This window comes from Naegleria gruberi, assembly GCF_000004985.1.
Source record: "Naegleria gruberi genomic scaffold NAEGRscaffold_81, whole genome shotgun sequence".
Taxonomy (NCBI): domain Eukaryota; phylum Heterolobosea; class Eutetramitea; order Acrasida; family Naegleriidae; genus Naegleria; species Naegleria gruberi.
The window spans coordinates 39,114-54,104 of NW_003163246.1; the positions used below are offsets into that span (position 1 = coordinate 39,114).

Consider the following 14,991-nt stretch of genomic DNA (forward strand, 5'->3'; position numbering starts at 1 on the left):
ATAATTCTAATCCATCCTCAAACAATTTTTCACATCATACTTTACGAATGCAACAGTATCTATTTATTCTATTATCCCTTCATCATCGCGTCTTTTCAACAGGTCCTCCCTTCATATTTACAAATTACTTTCATCTTCTGCCAACAAGAATCCTTTCCATATTGGCAAGATACAAAATTTCACATCGACACTCATCAACTACTGATCAAAAAAAATGTGCACACTAACTTGTATTGCCATCTCGCTCATCATTGCTGCTACTATTTACTACTTGAGATTTGTACGTACCAAGCCAAAGCTCGATATTCCATCTCGTGATCGTGTGGTGGTTGTGTCAGGAGCTGCCGGAGGTTTTGGAACTGCAATTTGCAGGGATTTGCTCTCTCGATTCAATGCACGTGTGATTGGATTGGATATTTCAAAGGAAGTGATGGAAAAGGTTTATAGTGAAGAATTGAAACAATATGGAAGTGAAAGATTGTCATTTATCGAATGCAATATTTGCAAATTGGAAGAGTGTGAAAAAGCTAGTGAAAGAATTGCACAAATTTTGAAGGAATGGAAAACTGATAGAGTTTTTGCATTGGTCAATAATGCAGGTGTTTCAAATTCTCCAAAATGTACTGAAAGAATGGGTATTGTTGAATATCCAGAGGATGAATTGTTGGATGTTTTTGGATCAAATCTATTTGGTCACGTGAGAATGACTCGTTTGTTGTATCCACTCATGAAGGACGGTCAAGATGGCCATAATGGTGCCATTATCAACGTTGCTTCAGTTGCTGGTTTGTTAGCTTTGGGTTTCTTTGGTTTTTACACAAGTTCCAAATTTGCCATGGTTGGCTTTACCGATTCATTGAGAAGAGAAATGAAATCTCTTGGAAAGAAGGGATTGAGAGTTACTTGTATTGAGCCAGGATTTTCCAAGACTGCCATTTTGAATCTGAAACCTCAAGCAGATACTGAATTTGGAAGAATTGGTGTTATTAGGGAAAAGAAATCTGCTGCCATTCTCAGAAATGCTCAACCACCAAAGGTTATTGGCGATGCTATTTGTGAACAAATCTTCTCAAGCAATAATCTTCCACATTTAATAATTGATTATTGGTACATGAGATTGGTCTACTTGTTCTTGTATTATACTGGACTTGATTTGTAAATTTTAATTTAAAAACTAATTTATTGAAACAATTTTATTGGAATTATCTAATGTAACAATATTTGTACCAATATCTTTCGAATATTTCAAATGTTTCTGGAAGAGATTCTTTGAACCATTGATAGAATATAGGATTGTGTCTACTCAATACAACAACCTTTGATTTGATGCGAGGTTCGATATCAGTAGGAATCTTTTCCTTAGATGTCAAATATTCGAAATGAGTGGCATCTGCTGTATAATCAAACAATATTCTCAAATTGCAAACATCTTGATTTGGATTAGAATTCAGCATTGAGGTCAAGAACTTTCTATCCTCTTCGCATTTAGGTTGAATTCGTTTCAGGTCTTTAGTCATGAATCCATTCGAAATACTAGTGCTTTGTAAATTCATGAGAAATTGCTCAGGATGAATTGCACTATTAATCATCTTGGCTCCACATGTTATTATAAGTGGTTTCTGATCCGATTTAATTGGTTGTCCCAATAATAATCCATCCCACCTCAAATTAATATCCAAACTTGTTCCATAAAATGAGCTAATATCAATATCTGTAAATTTGTAATCATATTTGTGAGATCCAATTAATACTTTCCAAATATCCTCACTTTGAATAAGCATTAAATTAGGGTTGAGTGTAAAATTGCAAAGAAATGATTCTTCACTATTTGATGATTTGAAAAGCACATGATCTGTGAGTGGTTTTCCATTCAATTCTCTTGAAATCTTAGCCATTACCAATCCACAAACTATTTCAATAGCAAATCCTCTTTCATTTGTATCAGATCTTTTCAAGACTTTCTTAAGCCAACTATTGGAAACTCGAATGAGATCCTCCAAATTTAGTGCCTTGTTAACTGAGTACATTAGTAGCGGCTCAGGTATCTTGTAATACTGTGAAGAATCTGATAATGAAGGCACTGTAAAAGCCAGCTCATTATTAGTAATAAAATTGAGAAGAGACAGGTGATTCACTCCTCTTGTTACCAGTCCCAATTGATGATTCAACTCGTCTACGTTGATAAATCCCCTTAGTGAAAGATTTTGCATCACATCATTTTTCAAAGATGCCACATCCATATCTTTCGTATTCATATCGTTGAGACATTTCTTATACATTGAATAATGTGACTGTATAACATTCTCCAGAGATGATGTAAGCATTCTAGTTGACCACTCTTCAAGTGAAGTTTGTGATGAATCAAATGGAGGACAAGCTATAATACTTTCCAACCATTCAAATAATATTCCTCTTCTTCCCTTTGCCAAACTGGCTAAAATTTGCACATACGAATCAGGTAAAACCTTTTTCACATTCAACAGCTTATCAATAAAATTGTAAACCTCACTGGAACCAACCACTCCATATCCTGAGATAATTTGATAATCTCTCTTCAATTCTCCAGTCAGGTGTCTAATTGAGCTTTGTGAAATATTACTACCAGATATAATAGCACTATTGTGAGGATAGGAGAGAAGACTATTGAAAACCTTTCCAATCAAAGTGGAAGGATCCAGCTTACTCTTGGTTTTACCATCATTTAGAGTTCCAATCACTCCCATATCATCAATGCCGAAAATCAAAGGTTTTTGACCAATTTTTTCACGAATAGTCCTTTGTAAATATTTGAATAATTTGTAAGATTCAAAATGCACATTGGCTGTCTCGTATTCCAGTAATTGTTTGAAGACACTATTGAAATGTTCTCTTCCAATTGCACTATTTACATAAATCCACCAATTAAAAGGAGTAAAATTATTTGGATTGTTTTTCAAAAGGGTTTGCATTAGGATGAGTTGAGAATTATAAATCATGAACAAGAGTTCAGTTGAATTGTGCCGACTCTGTTTCTTACCATGTGTCGACTCTACCTCTAAGAAACTCGCTAATAAGGTTAGAATGGCATCACTTGCCAGACCCAGCTCAATATTCAACAAAAATGCCGTATTAGTACAAGCAATGTGTGAAATGGAGAAGGATTTTCCACTTCCATGGGGCGAATTGAGTATGTACATGGCTCCTTTTCTATCACTTTCCTTAATCTTGGTTTGTAAATATTGATGAATGTTTAGAATTTCATTCTCAGAGTTTCGTTCCTGAAAAGATTCAATCAATAGTGGATAGAACCTCCAATCTAATCCAGAACTCGTGAATGGCCAAGGATTTTTAAACAAACCTCCCAACTGTTGTTTCAATTTCTCGTCTTTCAAAATTTCACACAATCAGAACTATTTTCAAAACAACTTACTCTCACTCTTAAAAGCCATTTCCTCAATTGATTTCAATTCTGAGAATTTCTTTACAATATCCACACCACTCGTTACTCTATGTATCACATAATCCATCTTGAATTTCATTAAATATTTCAAAATCCAGCATAATTTTAATACTCACTGATTGTTCCAATTCTTCAAAGTCAACCAGAGAAATCTCAATAAGAGATTCTTCAGGTTCTCTCAAATATTCCTCAACCCACGTTACAATTTCTCTACAATATTCCTCATCCAGCAAGAATTTCTCATTCCTTCTCAATCTCTGAGTCAATTCAGAACAAGCAAACTTCATTCCTCCATTCTCAATATTATTCCTTATCCACAGCAAATCATCTCCACAAAATCCTTCATCAAAGAGTGGTTTCACATGATAGGACCACAATCCAACTCCTCCCTCCTTGAATAATATTAATTCCGATTCATCTTCTTCATCTAGGTTGCAGCTGGTATTCAACTGTGTTGTTTCTTCTTCATTGCTTTGATTTGTTTTTATATTGGATTTAATTATTCTTCTTCTAGTGCAGAGAACAGAGGCCACTTGCTGAGCATTCCACTGCTCAAATTCTGTGAAGGAGAGAATATCGATTGACTCTTCATCCGAATGTTGTTGCTTTTTACTCTGATGATAATATTGACAACAGCTGGCCTTCTTAATATTCTTAAATATTTAAATTGCTCTTGCTGATGAATGATGATAATCTATTTGTATTATAATTATTTATTATTATATTATGAAATATAACAACAGATCGTGATAAATGATATCGCTGATGATTTTGTAGCACTGCACCAGTACATTGATAATATCCTTTCCAATTCATCATCATTAATTTTTTCTAATAATTCTTCATCATCTTGATCACTAATTGAAATTCCGTTAGGCTTTGATGAAGCTGTGGTGGCTAGTTGGATATCAAACTCTTTCTAATTGAATTAGCAAATGATCATTTGTTCTTTTCTAATCATATGATTGCCAATATCTATTAAAAACAATTTAATCACTTTCATCAGAGCTTGAATCAGAGTCATCGGATGTATCATCTGATGAAGTATCACTATCACTCGAATCAGAATCATCACTGGCACTTGAATCATCTAGAGCTGCTTTAGCATCAATCTCTCCTGGTTTTTGTCCTAAACCCATTGGACGCGGAGGTAAATGTTGTGTTGTGGCCATGGACATCATGGAAATTGGTTGTTGTTGTTGTTGTTGAGACATAACAATTGGAGGAAGAATAGTTTCTTCCTTTCTCTTCTTTGAAATTGGTCCATCAATATCCAAATTATTAGGAGGTGGTGTAACTTTCTTTGGTGGAGTCGTTTGTTTTGGTTGACCTAACAATTGAACTGACCGATTCGATGGCACAATAGTTTCTGTAATTCCAGCTGTTTTGAGCTTTCCAGTGGAAGAACTGTGAGCAAGTGAAGGAGGTGGATTACTCGTGTCCACAAGATTTGTAAAACCTGTTGTTGCCTTCAACTTTTCCAATCTAAATGTCCCACTATATCTATCATAAATTAATACACATTCATGTACATTGGATTTGTTATTTGGTACGTAGGATCCCTTGAAAACAAACTTGGAGTTTGCTGTCAGTGTTGCTGGAGAGGCTGATGTGTAACTGTCGACAACACTCGAGTCAATATCAAAGCTTCCTTCCCAATTGTTTTCCTTTAATGTTTTTGGTTTGAAATTAAAGAAGAGTGAGTGATATTCAGTATTAGAGGATGATGTATTGTTATTGGAAATTGTTTCTCCAACTTCAATTTTGTATTCAGTGTCCTTTTGTAAATTATCCATCTAGATGATCGCCAAATTAATTTGCTCTTCTTTTTCAATTTGTATTAAATATTACAATAAGTATCTTCTCTTTGTCAATAATTATCAAATTATATCAAATTATAATAAAAAAATGATGATCACGAGATGATCTGTGATGGTTGACGATCTATTTTTTTGATTTTGAAAAATTTAAAAATAAGAAAAATATTTGAAAATAGCCAAAGTTTTGAAGGAAAAACAACATGAAAGTAATCAGAGGTTTGACAAATCGAATGTAAAATGTAATTGCCAATAACAACCAATGACTCTACTTCCTATTGTGATATCTAACCAATAGGTGGATTCTCGAGTCATTAATTTCAGTTATTTTCCAGTAATTTAACTCAACGACCAAGAAACGAAATTTTCTCAATTCTTCACTTGACGATTCCTGATCGAGAATGCATCAAATAGTTACTGATTTTGCAATTTGAAAACTTCAAGCTTATTAGACGTCATCCTTCTCTATGTGTGATTGGTATCAAATGATGAGCTGAAAACTATTCGAAAGGTTCTTAATCTCGCAATGTGGAAAGAAATTATAGAAAATCGGTAGCGAAAGAACAAAAACAGCAACCTCAATACGAATGCCCTATCAAGTTGAAACAGTTGACATTTGTTGACAGTACACAAGCGACTTGTTATTGAAAATAAGCTTGTCACAATTAAATTCATCAATTTGACATTTCATAAAAAATTGTGTCAATATTAAAGTGTTTAGACTATTAACTTTCATCCATTTCAGTATTGCTAATTTTACCACAACACAATTTTCCACTAGGTTTAATTTTACTTTCGTCTATTTTCGAGACGAATCAATCAGCTTCAAACTTTAAAAACTAATCCATCATCTCATCGTCATCATCATGACAGAACCAACAGTTTCTAATACACCATTAGATTCGAATAGATTCGGTATGTCATCCACAACTACTTCTCAACCTCCACCATTAGCACTTCAATCCAATAACAGCAACATCATGAATAATAGTAATAGCAATAATAATAATAACTATAGTCAACATGTTTCTAATAATTTCATCCAACTTTCAGAACAACAACAAACAAATTCGGGAAATCAAAATATTGGGATTCTCGATATTCTCAGTGGAGGTGGTGGAAATCAACAGTTAAAAGGAAGTTCTATTCCATTCTCTTCTTCAAATAATAATAATCAAACAGTACCAATTTCATCATCAAATTCTATTCGAAATTTGTAAGTTTAGTTTCGGATAACATTTTTCATAGACCAAACAATAATTTAATTATTATTACAATTAACATTTGAATAATAGAAATCCATCTGCTAGAAAATCCCTCCCTTCCACTTCTACTCTCTCTCCCTATCACATACAATCGTCCAATTTAAACGATTCGTCCTTTTCACCTCGTTTCGCCAGACAATTCTCTCAACCACCACTTTCCTTTGTAAATGAACAAGATGCCTCCAATATGATGATGGGAAATAACGAAGAATTATCAGGTGGAGAAGAGGAATTAGAAATGACACCTCAACAAGCTAAAACTAACGACCAACAAAATGGTCAACCAACTTCTTCTAATGGTAGTGGAAATAGTAGAAGAATGAATTATGCATGTACAGAATGTAGAAAAGCACACAAAGCTTGTACTGGAGAAAGGTTTGTTATTTGCTAATTGATATCAATTTTGTTTACATGTGATTCGTCAACTTTCATTTTATTGTTGCGACCATGTGCGCTCGTCATCCTTTTATATTTATGTATTGTGGTAATATGGAATGACAATGTGTGAATTTAAATGTACCATCTTTGGACAACTGCTTTCATTGCTAATATTTTACAATTTTTCTGAATTTTTCACAAATTCACTTTTCAATGAATCTTCAAATTCCCTTAATTATTAATAATAATAATAATATTGAAATAATTTAATAGACCTTGTGATAGATGTAAAAAATTGGGAATGGAAGACAAGTGCAAGAGTACCATTCGTAAAAAACGTATTCTCACCAAGAGATATTGGGTTCATTTCATGTCCAACGATGGCAGTAATAATACCAACTCAATGATGGATGATAGTAGTGCTGGGGATCAATCACCAGCAAGTATTCATCAGCAAGCTTTCTTTCCTAATGTAGGTGCTGGTGGACCACAAATGGGAAATGCTAGAAATGCCTCAATGAATTTCAAGAGACACTCTAGTGCTAATTTACCATCCTTCTCATCTATTAAGAGATTGAATCAAGGATTGAGCGGAGGCAGTTCAAATAGTATGAGCTCATTCCAAGGTAGTGAAATAATGTCAACAAGTGACGCTTCAATGCTCAATCCAAATGAATATAATAACATGTACAGTGGTGATCGTTCTCCAAGACAAGTTCCTCACTCTTACAATTATCATCCCTATAAGAGTCCACGTGGTCAGCATCCAGAGCAAGTAATGGATCAATCCTCTCCAAATCAAACTCTTCAAAACAACAATGGTATGAATCCAAATAGTGGCTTTAGTCCTAGAAATAGTTTTAATAGAGCTGCCTCATCATCTCAAATTCCAACTCCATTGCAACAACAGCAACAAAATGGGAGTTATGGCTTCTCTGGAAATGTTGCATCATTGGATGCCTATCGATTGGATGGAAAGATACCAACTGGTAATTCAAATACCAATTCTGTGGAATCCTCTCCAAGAGAGAGTGGAGTTTTGAATCATTTGAATATGAGTACATTTAACAATTCTATTGGATCTCAATTGGATCCACAAACTGTAAATAGACATTACAATAGAGGAAGTATGAGAATTCAACCACTTTTCAATCAGCATACCAAATCCTTGTCAGATACCAACTTGTTACCATCACCTTCCATGTTATTGGATCATCAACGACAACAATCCATGTTTAATTTCCCATCTCATCAACAAACCAATAATACTAATGGTAATATTAATAATAACAGCATGGCAATGGATGAATTTTCAAATGGTAATAATCAGAATAGTCATCAACATCATAATTTACACATTCCTCCAATCATGCTTGAAAAGAATCCAAATATTCCACAATTTACCATTCAACCATCTCCAAATCACTCAAACAATTCCAATTCCAATACACCAAGAAGTGGCATATTCTTTGAAAACTCTCCTCGAAGTGGCAATAATATGGGAAGTGGTGAATACTATTACTCTCCTCGAAGTGAAGTGGACTACTCTTCCGACATGTCCTCTCTCACTAACAGTCCACGTTTTGGAACTGGTGGAGGAGCTGATTCCAACTCCAGCACTCCACGTAGTTTGATAGGAAGTATGAATACCATGTCCATCAATGATTCCTCACCTCTCGCTCAACAATTATCTGCTCAGCAGCAATATCCACCTGGATATAGAGGAAGCTTACATTATGACTCTCCCTCATTGATGGTTCCTGGTAATAGAAAGTCAGTGGCTGGATACTTGAATCAGGCAGGTAATAGATTTAGTTTGGGGTCGGCTTACCATGGATCTGCCTATGTACAACAGCAGCAGCAACAGCAATCGAATGGTCTCTCACTTCCAAATTCTACTTCTCCCTCCACATCCACAACAACATACACCAATCATCCAGGAAATAGGTATAGTTTAGGACCTAATCAGGATTTATATCAATACTCTACGAGGTCTAACAATTTTAGAAAATAATATTGACTATAGGATTGATATTGAATCATCAGCATTTTCATTATATTGTAAATATATTTTCAATTTGAATCAAATTTTCATCATTTATTTTTTTATTGAAAATTAATTATTTAATAATTGAAGGATATTATTAATATTATTTAATTAGTAATAATTGATTATTCATCATTCTCAATTGACCGAATGTATAAACATCATTAAGCAATACTAAGCAATCAGGGAACATGATAATTGGAACAGTGAAATATCGGATGGAAGCATTGTTGTACATGCAGTGCATTCCTAAATCAATTCGTAAATTCGATTTAATTGGCAAGTCTATTTGCTGTTTCAACCATTCCATCTCTTTCACTTACTATCTATCAACAAGCAACTGCTTTTCAATTTTCATTATCAGACATCTCTAAAAGTTATCAGTCCATTCATTACCTGAAATCTCCTTCAATGCACATTTGAACGTGTCTGGAAATGGCGCCAAAACATCTTCATACAAGCAGTTACAGCAGTTGCAGTTCAAATTTGGTGAAACGATAACCCGCCAAAATTTATTGTAGTTTTTCCGCCAAAAATGTTTTGTTTACAAATCGTACTCAAAAATACAAACAAGCAATAATCCTTAAAGCCTGGCATGATCTGGCTTTTGCCTCAAAACAAAAAAAAATATAACAAAACCCCTAAGTCGCGACCATGAGAGAAATTGTTCACATTCAAGCCGGTCAATGTGGTAACCAAATCGGTGCCAAGTTCTGGGAAGTCATTTCTGATGAACATGGTGTTGATCCAACTGGTGCTTATCACGGAGACTCTGATTTGCAATTAGAAAGAATTAACGTTTACTATAATGAAGCTACTGGTGGTAGATATGTCCCAAGAGCTATTCTTATGGATTTGGAACCTGGTACAATGGACTCTGTTAGAGCTGGTCCATACGGTCAAATCTTTAGACCAGATAACTTTGTCTTTGGTCAAACTGGTGCTGGTAACAACTGGGCTAAGGGTCACTATACTGAAGGTGCTGAATTAATTGACTCTGTTTTGGATGTCGTAAGAAAGGAAGCTGAATCTTGCGATTGTTTGCAAGGTTTCCAAATTGCTCACTCTTTGGGTGGTGGTACTGGTTCTGGTATGGGTACTTTGTTGATTTCCAAGATTAGAGAAGAATACCCAGACAGAATGATGATGACCTTCTCTGTCTTCCCATCTCCAAAGGTCTCTGATACCGTCGTTGAACCATACAATGCCACACTCTCAGTCCATCAACTTGTAGAAAATGCTGATGAAGTCATGTGTATTGATAACGAAGCCTTGTACGATATTTGTTTCAGAACCCTTAAGCTTACTACACCAACCTTTGGTGACTTGAACCACTTGGTCTCTATTGTCATGTCTGGTGTTACTTGTTGCTTGAGATTCCCAGGTCAATTGAACTCTGATTTGAGAAAGTTGGCTGTTAACTTGATTCCATTCCCACGTCTCCACTTCTTCTTGATTGGTTTCGCCCCATTGACCTCAAGAGGTTCCCAACAATATAGAGCTTTGACTGTTCCAGAATTGACCCAACAAATGTTCGATGCTAAGAATATGATGGCTGCTTCTGATCCAAGACACGGTAGATATTTAACTGCTTCTGCCATGTTCAGAGGTAGAATGAGTACTAAGGAAGTTGACGAACAAATGCTCAACGTTCAAAATAAGAACAGCTCATACTTTGTTGAATGGATTCCAAACAATATCAAGTCATCAGTCTGTGACATTCCACCAAGAGGTTTGAAGATGGCTGCTACTTTCATTGGTAACTCTACTGCTATCCAAGAAATGTTCAAGAGAGTATCTGAACAATTCACTGCCATGTTCAGAAGAAAGGCTTTCTTGCATTGGTATACCGGTGAAGGTATGGATGAAATGGAATTCACTGAAGCTGAATCCAACATGAATGACTTGGTTTCTGAATACCAACAATACCAAGATGCCACTGCTGAAGAAGAAGGTGAATTTGATGAAAATGAAGGTGCTGAAGGTGAAGAACAACCAGCCGATTATTAAATTCAATAAAATCTAGGTCCTGTACATAAATTAAAAGAAACTTTGAAATTTGTTTTGTAAACACTCACACATCTCGCTTATTCTTATTCTTATTTTCTAAGGTTTTTAGGGATTAGGAAGGGGATCAAATCGGTTAATATTTCCAAGGGTGAATGTCAAGGTATCTCAATGATTGATATTTCTCAACTTTAGATGATATATGGCTACGGCCATATCACGATTCATGCACCTCATCCCGTCCGATTTGAGAAGTTAAGCATCGTCGAGCCACATCAGTACTGAGGTTGGAGACAACTTGGGAACCTGTGGTGCTGTAGTCTTTTTAATTTCATTTTAATTTCAACAATTTGTTAGGTTTTATTTACAATGATTTGCCTAGGTTTACAAAATTTTGAGTTATATGGAGATTACCACTTTTTGAATTGTTTGTTTCTCATTTCTAAAGTATTATGTGATTGAGATTTGGAAGTTTTACTTGTTTCACTTCCAATAGAATTCAATGTTTTGTAATCAATTAAATTTCTTTTTCTTGTTCCTCCAACAATATTATCCATAGAAATTTCGGAATTAAATTGTGAGGAGGAATTATACATATTTCTTCTTGTTGAGACCATTTTCTTATTGTTGTTTGTTTTCTTTTGTTTGTTGATTTTCATTAAATTTCCTTCATCAAAATATTAATAGAAAAATTCAAACTTCTTGTGATGAGTGGAAAATCCACTAAAAATCGGAATCACAAAATTAGTGGAAATCATCACGGAAATAAATAGATAATTGTTCTAAAGGATGATGAAATTTCCAAAACAAAACAAAACAACCTAATAACAAACCTAAGAGCAAAATGCCAGCAAGAAATACTTCATCAAATTCTTCTTCATCTTCCAAAGATAGAATTCCAACAAAAACAGTCTGGTCAAGATCTAAACCAATTGATTTATCTAAAAGATTACCATTATTTGATATTGATACATCTAATATTATAAGTGGAACTAGACATCGTAATAATATTGATTATCATTATGCAAATTTAAATGGTAAACAAATTTCAGTGAAAAGATCATCGAAAAATTCAATTGAAAAGAGAGCTAAACAATCAACCACCACATCTAAGAAGATTACGAAATCGAAAAAGATGTAAATTACAACTTGTAAATAATTCAGTAAATTGTAAATAAAATAATTTTGAAATAGATGAAGTTTCAATTTAGAATTGATCAGAATATGAGAAACCAAAATTTGGATCAAGCAATTCACATGGCAAAAGTTCAATAAATAGAAGGGTGATCAACCTTTTCAATTTACTCAACAACCTGTTATTTGAACACAACAAGATTCGTCCAGAACTCTTGCCTTCACTGTTCATACAGTCAAAGACTGTAGCGGGATTGTCGCCATATTCCTGGCATGCTTCCCGTCTACAATTACAAAATGAATTAACAATGGAAAGACAAACAACAAATCTTATTTACTTGAAACTTATTCATTTTTTCAATTTATTATTCATTGTATTAAGGCAATAAATGGCTACGGTATATCGTTTCATAGAGTTAAACATTGATTTTGAGTAATGAATAGCTGTACCCAAACCATTTTACAAGTATTAAATTTTTCCAATAATCACCTTTTAATTCAAAACCATTAAGAGTCAAATTGCATTCAATTCACGAACAACAAGTTAAAATTCAGTATTGCATGTACTTACTAAACATGAACCAATTTTGTGTCCAGAAACAAAAATCGGTTCATCGAAAGAATTTCTTTGCAGAAGAACTACTTTCTAAAAATATATAACTCTCAAACAGTTTAAAGCAAGGAACTGTTTTGAATTCAAGAAAAACCATTAAGAAAAACAGGACAACAAACATAATGCAATTATTTGTCAAGACACTCACTGGAAGAACTATCACTTTGGAGGTTGAATCTAATGATTCAATTGAAAATGTGAAAAGAAAAGTGCAAGATAAGGAAGGAATTTCACCAGATCAACAAAGACTCATCTTTGCTGGAAAACAATTGGAAGATGGCAGAACTATTAATGATTACAACATTCAAAAAGATTCAACTCTTCATTTGGTGTTGAGATTAAGAGGAGGAATGCAACTTTTTGTAAAAACTTTAACTGGAAAGACAATCACTATTGAAATGGAATCGAATGATACTGTTGAGAATATGAAACAAAAGATATTTGATAAGGAAGGTATTCCTTCAGATCAACAACGATTGATTTATGCCGGTAAGCAATTGGAAGATGGAAGAACTATTGGTGATTACAATCTTCAAAAGGATTCAACTGTGCATTTAGTATTGAGATTGAGAGGTGGTTAAGTTAGCAAAATATTATAGATTCTCTCAATTGTCAATAAATTATTTATTGAATAGTGAACATGAGTAAAATTTATTCAATATAATAATCAACATCCAAAAACAAGTCATTTGTAACTTTTAAACCTTCCTTAAGTACTTTAAAACAAACGAAACATATTGATAGTACAAATTCAGTGGCTGAACAATTGGTTTTGAATAAAGGATTATCAGCAATTGCTTAATGAGTGTTATGAGATTGTTTTTATACTAAGAATTAAGATAAATGATGGCTACGGCCATATCACGATTCGTGCACCTCATCCCGTCCGATTTGAGAAGTTAAGCATCGTCGAGCCACATCAGTACTGAGGTTGGAGACAACTTGGGAACCTGTGGTGCTGTAGTCTTTTTTCTAAAGAGGTTTAAAGTTTCCTAACATCTATTTATTTATACAGTATTGTGTTGTACAATTCTTTCATTTCATAAAAGTTAAACATTTTTCAATCATTGACTTTTCATCAATTTCACTCTTGGTTGAACAGTGAATTGTTGCACTCAAACCATTTAATTTTTGTTTAACTGTTTTTACAGTGGCAGCAACTTGAAACTTTTCCTTAACATTGGTGTCGTTTGGACACCATGTGATAAACATCATTTTCGTTCTGATTCCTTCCCTGAGTGAAGTTTCGTTTTGGGATGGCATTTCGAAACTTAAATGATAGCAAATGAAACGGGAATTCTTTGGTGGAAGATTAGCAGTCAATTCATCCAATGAAGAGAGTTGAGTCAATTCTTGATCTATTTGAAGGGAACTTTCTTGCATTTTTAATACCAGGAACTTTTTATCCTTATTCGAACCCTTTCCCATTCTCATTTCTTCATAGGTTTTGATAATTTCATCACTGAATTGACAATTAAGCATCATTTTGATTAGTTTGAGTTGTTTAGTTGTTTAGATATTTGTTTTGTTGTTGTTTTTCAAAAGTTTCGAACACAATGCAAGTATTTATATTTATTTTGAAGTGGACTAGTTGCAATTTGGGAGTAGAGAGGAGACAATTTTGAAAGATTGGTTGTGCATTAACCAATAGAATTGTTTCAAGTTTGATTGATAAGCGGAAATAATTTGAAAGATAGGCAAGGAACTTGGAACTTTTTTAAAAGGAATTTTTTTTTGAAAAATGAGAGTGTCAAATCTTTGATTATTTTCTCGATGGTTTTAAGAGATGAAACTTTGAAAATTGATATTTAGCTAGATTGCATTTCATTCCTCCTATGATTAAAAAAGTAAAACTCAAACATTGGGATAAGGCACGAATCTTTATTTATTTTCTCAGTGGTTTTAAGAGATAAAACTTTGAACATTGAAAAATAGGTAGATTACATACTATTACCTCTATTATGAAAAAAGCAAAACTCAAATATTCCAGAAAGAGTCAAAAATTATGACTCGATTGCCGGGAATTGAACCCGGGTCGCCAGAGTGACAGTCTGGAATGCTACCACTATACCACACCCGATTTCACATGAATTATTACAACAGACTTTGACATTATATTTGGAGAAAATTTATTGAAACTTCCATTTCAAAGTTGCAATCAGTTTAAAAAAACAAATCATCACATACCATAATGAAGAGAACATTTGGAACACGCTGAGAAGGCAATAGGTTTGGTTTCACTATTATATTTGAGGCATGTAGTGTAATTCTAACATCACGATCAGCTCATT

At 33.9% G+C, this 14,991-nt stretch overlaps 7 protein-coding genes and 1 non-coding gene across 8 annotated transcripts; 4 read left to right on the forward strand and 4 right to left on the reverse strand.

Moving 5' to 3' along the window:
* Window positions 1–214: 214 nt before the first annotated feature.
* On the forward strand, window positions 215–1,185 carry NAEGRDRAFT_82108 (short chain alcohol dehydrogenase family protein; the record flags this gene model as incomplete). Its single annotated transcript, XM_002669471.1, has 1 exon — window positions 215–1,185. One exon carries the CDS (start codon window positions 215–217, stop codon window positions 1,157–1,159), a length of 945 nt encoding a protein of 314 aa, XP_002669517.1. The 3' UTR covers window positions 1,160–1,185.
* A 17-nt stretch (window positions 1,186–1,202) lies between these two features.
* NAEGRDRAFT_75486 (uncharacterized protein) lies at window positions 1,203–3,176 on the reverse strand (the record flags this gene model as incomplete). The annotated part of the gene is made up of 1 exon (XM_002669515.1): window positions 1,203–3,176. The coding sequence occupies one exon, from the start codon at window positions 3,174–3,176 to the stop codon at window positions 1,203–1,205; it is 1,974 nt and encodes a 657-aa protein (XP_002669561.1).
* A 941-nt stretch (window positions 3,177–4,117) lies between these two features.
* On the reverse strand, window positions 4,118–5,371 carry NAEGRDRAFT_82109 (uncharacterized protein). Its single transcript, XM_002669516.1, has one exon. It carries the CDS (start codon window positions 5,233–5,235, stop codon window positions 4,429–4,431), a length of 807 nt encoding a protein of 268 aa, XP_002669562.1. The 5' UTR covers window positions 5,236–5,371; the 3' UTR covers window positions 4,118–4,428.
* Window positions 5,372–6,122: 751 nt separating this feature from the next.
* Window positions 6,123–8,913, forward strand: NAEGRDRAFT_75488 (uncharacterized protein; the record flags this gene model as incomplete). Its single annotated transcript, XM_002669472.1, has 3 exons — window positions 6,123–6,472; window positions 6,552–6,896; window positions 7,173–8,913. The coding sequence occupies 3 exons, from the start codon at window positions 6,123–6,125 to the stop codon at window positions 8,911–8,913; spliced, it is 2,436 nt and encodes an 811-aa protein (XP_002669518.1).
* A 687-nt stretch (window positions 8,914–9,600) lies between these two features.
* Window positions 9,601–10,981, forward strand: NAEGRDRAFT_56391 (beta-tubulin; the record flags this gene model as incomplete). The annotated part of the gene is made up of 1 exon (XM_002669473.1): window positions 9,601–10,981. The coding sequence occupies one exon, from the start codon at window positions 9,601–9,603 to the stop codon at window positions 10,954–10,956; it is 1,356 nt and encodes a 451-aa protein (XP_002669519.1). The 3' UTR covers window positions 10,957–10,981.
* Window positions 10,982–12,822: 1,841 nt separating this feature from the next.
* NAEGRDRAFT_44867 (polyubiquitin) lies at window positions 12,823–13,281 on the forward strand (the record flags this gene model as incomplete). Its single annotated transcript, XM_002669474.1, has 1 exon — window positions 12,823–13,281. One exon carries the CDS (start codon window positions 12,823–12,825, stop codon window positions 13,279–13,281), a length of 459 nt encoding a protein of 152 aa, XP_002669520.1.
* Window positions 13,282–13,735: 454 nt separating this feature from the next.
* NAEGRDRAFT_75491 (cofilin) lies at window positions 13,736–14,185 on the reverse strand (the record flags this gene model as incomplete). The annotated part of the gene is made up of 1 exon (XM_002669517.1): window positions 13,736–14,185. The coding sequence occupies one exon, from the start codon at window positions 14,183–14,185 to the stop codon at window positions 13,736–13,738; it is 450 nt and encodes a 149-aa protein (XP_002669563.1).
* A 524-nt stretch (window positions 14,186–14,709) lies between these two features.
* Window positions 14,710–14,780, reverse strand: NAEGRDRAFT_t794. The gene has a single exon. It is a non-coding gene; the product is annotated as a tRNA-Asp (tRNA).
* Window positions 14,781–14,991: the final 211 nt, after the last annotated feature.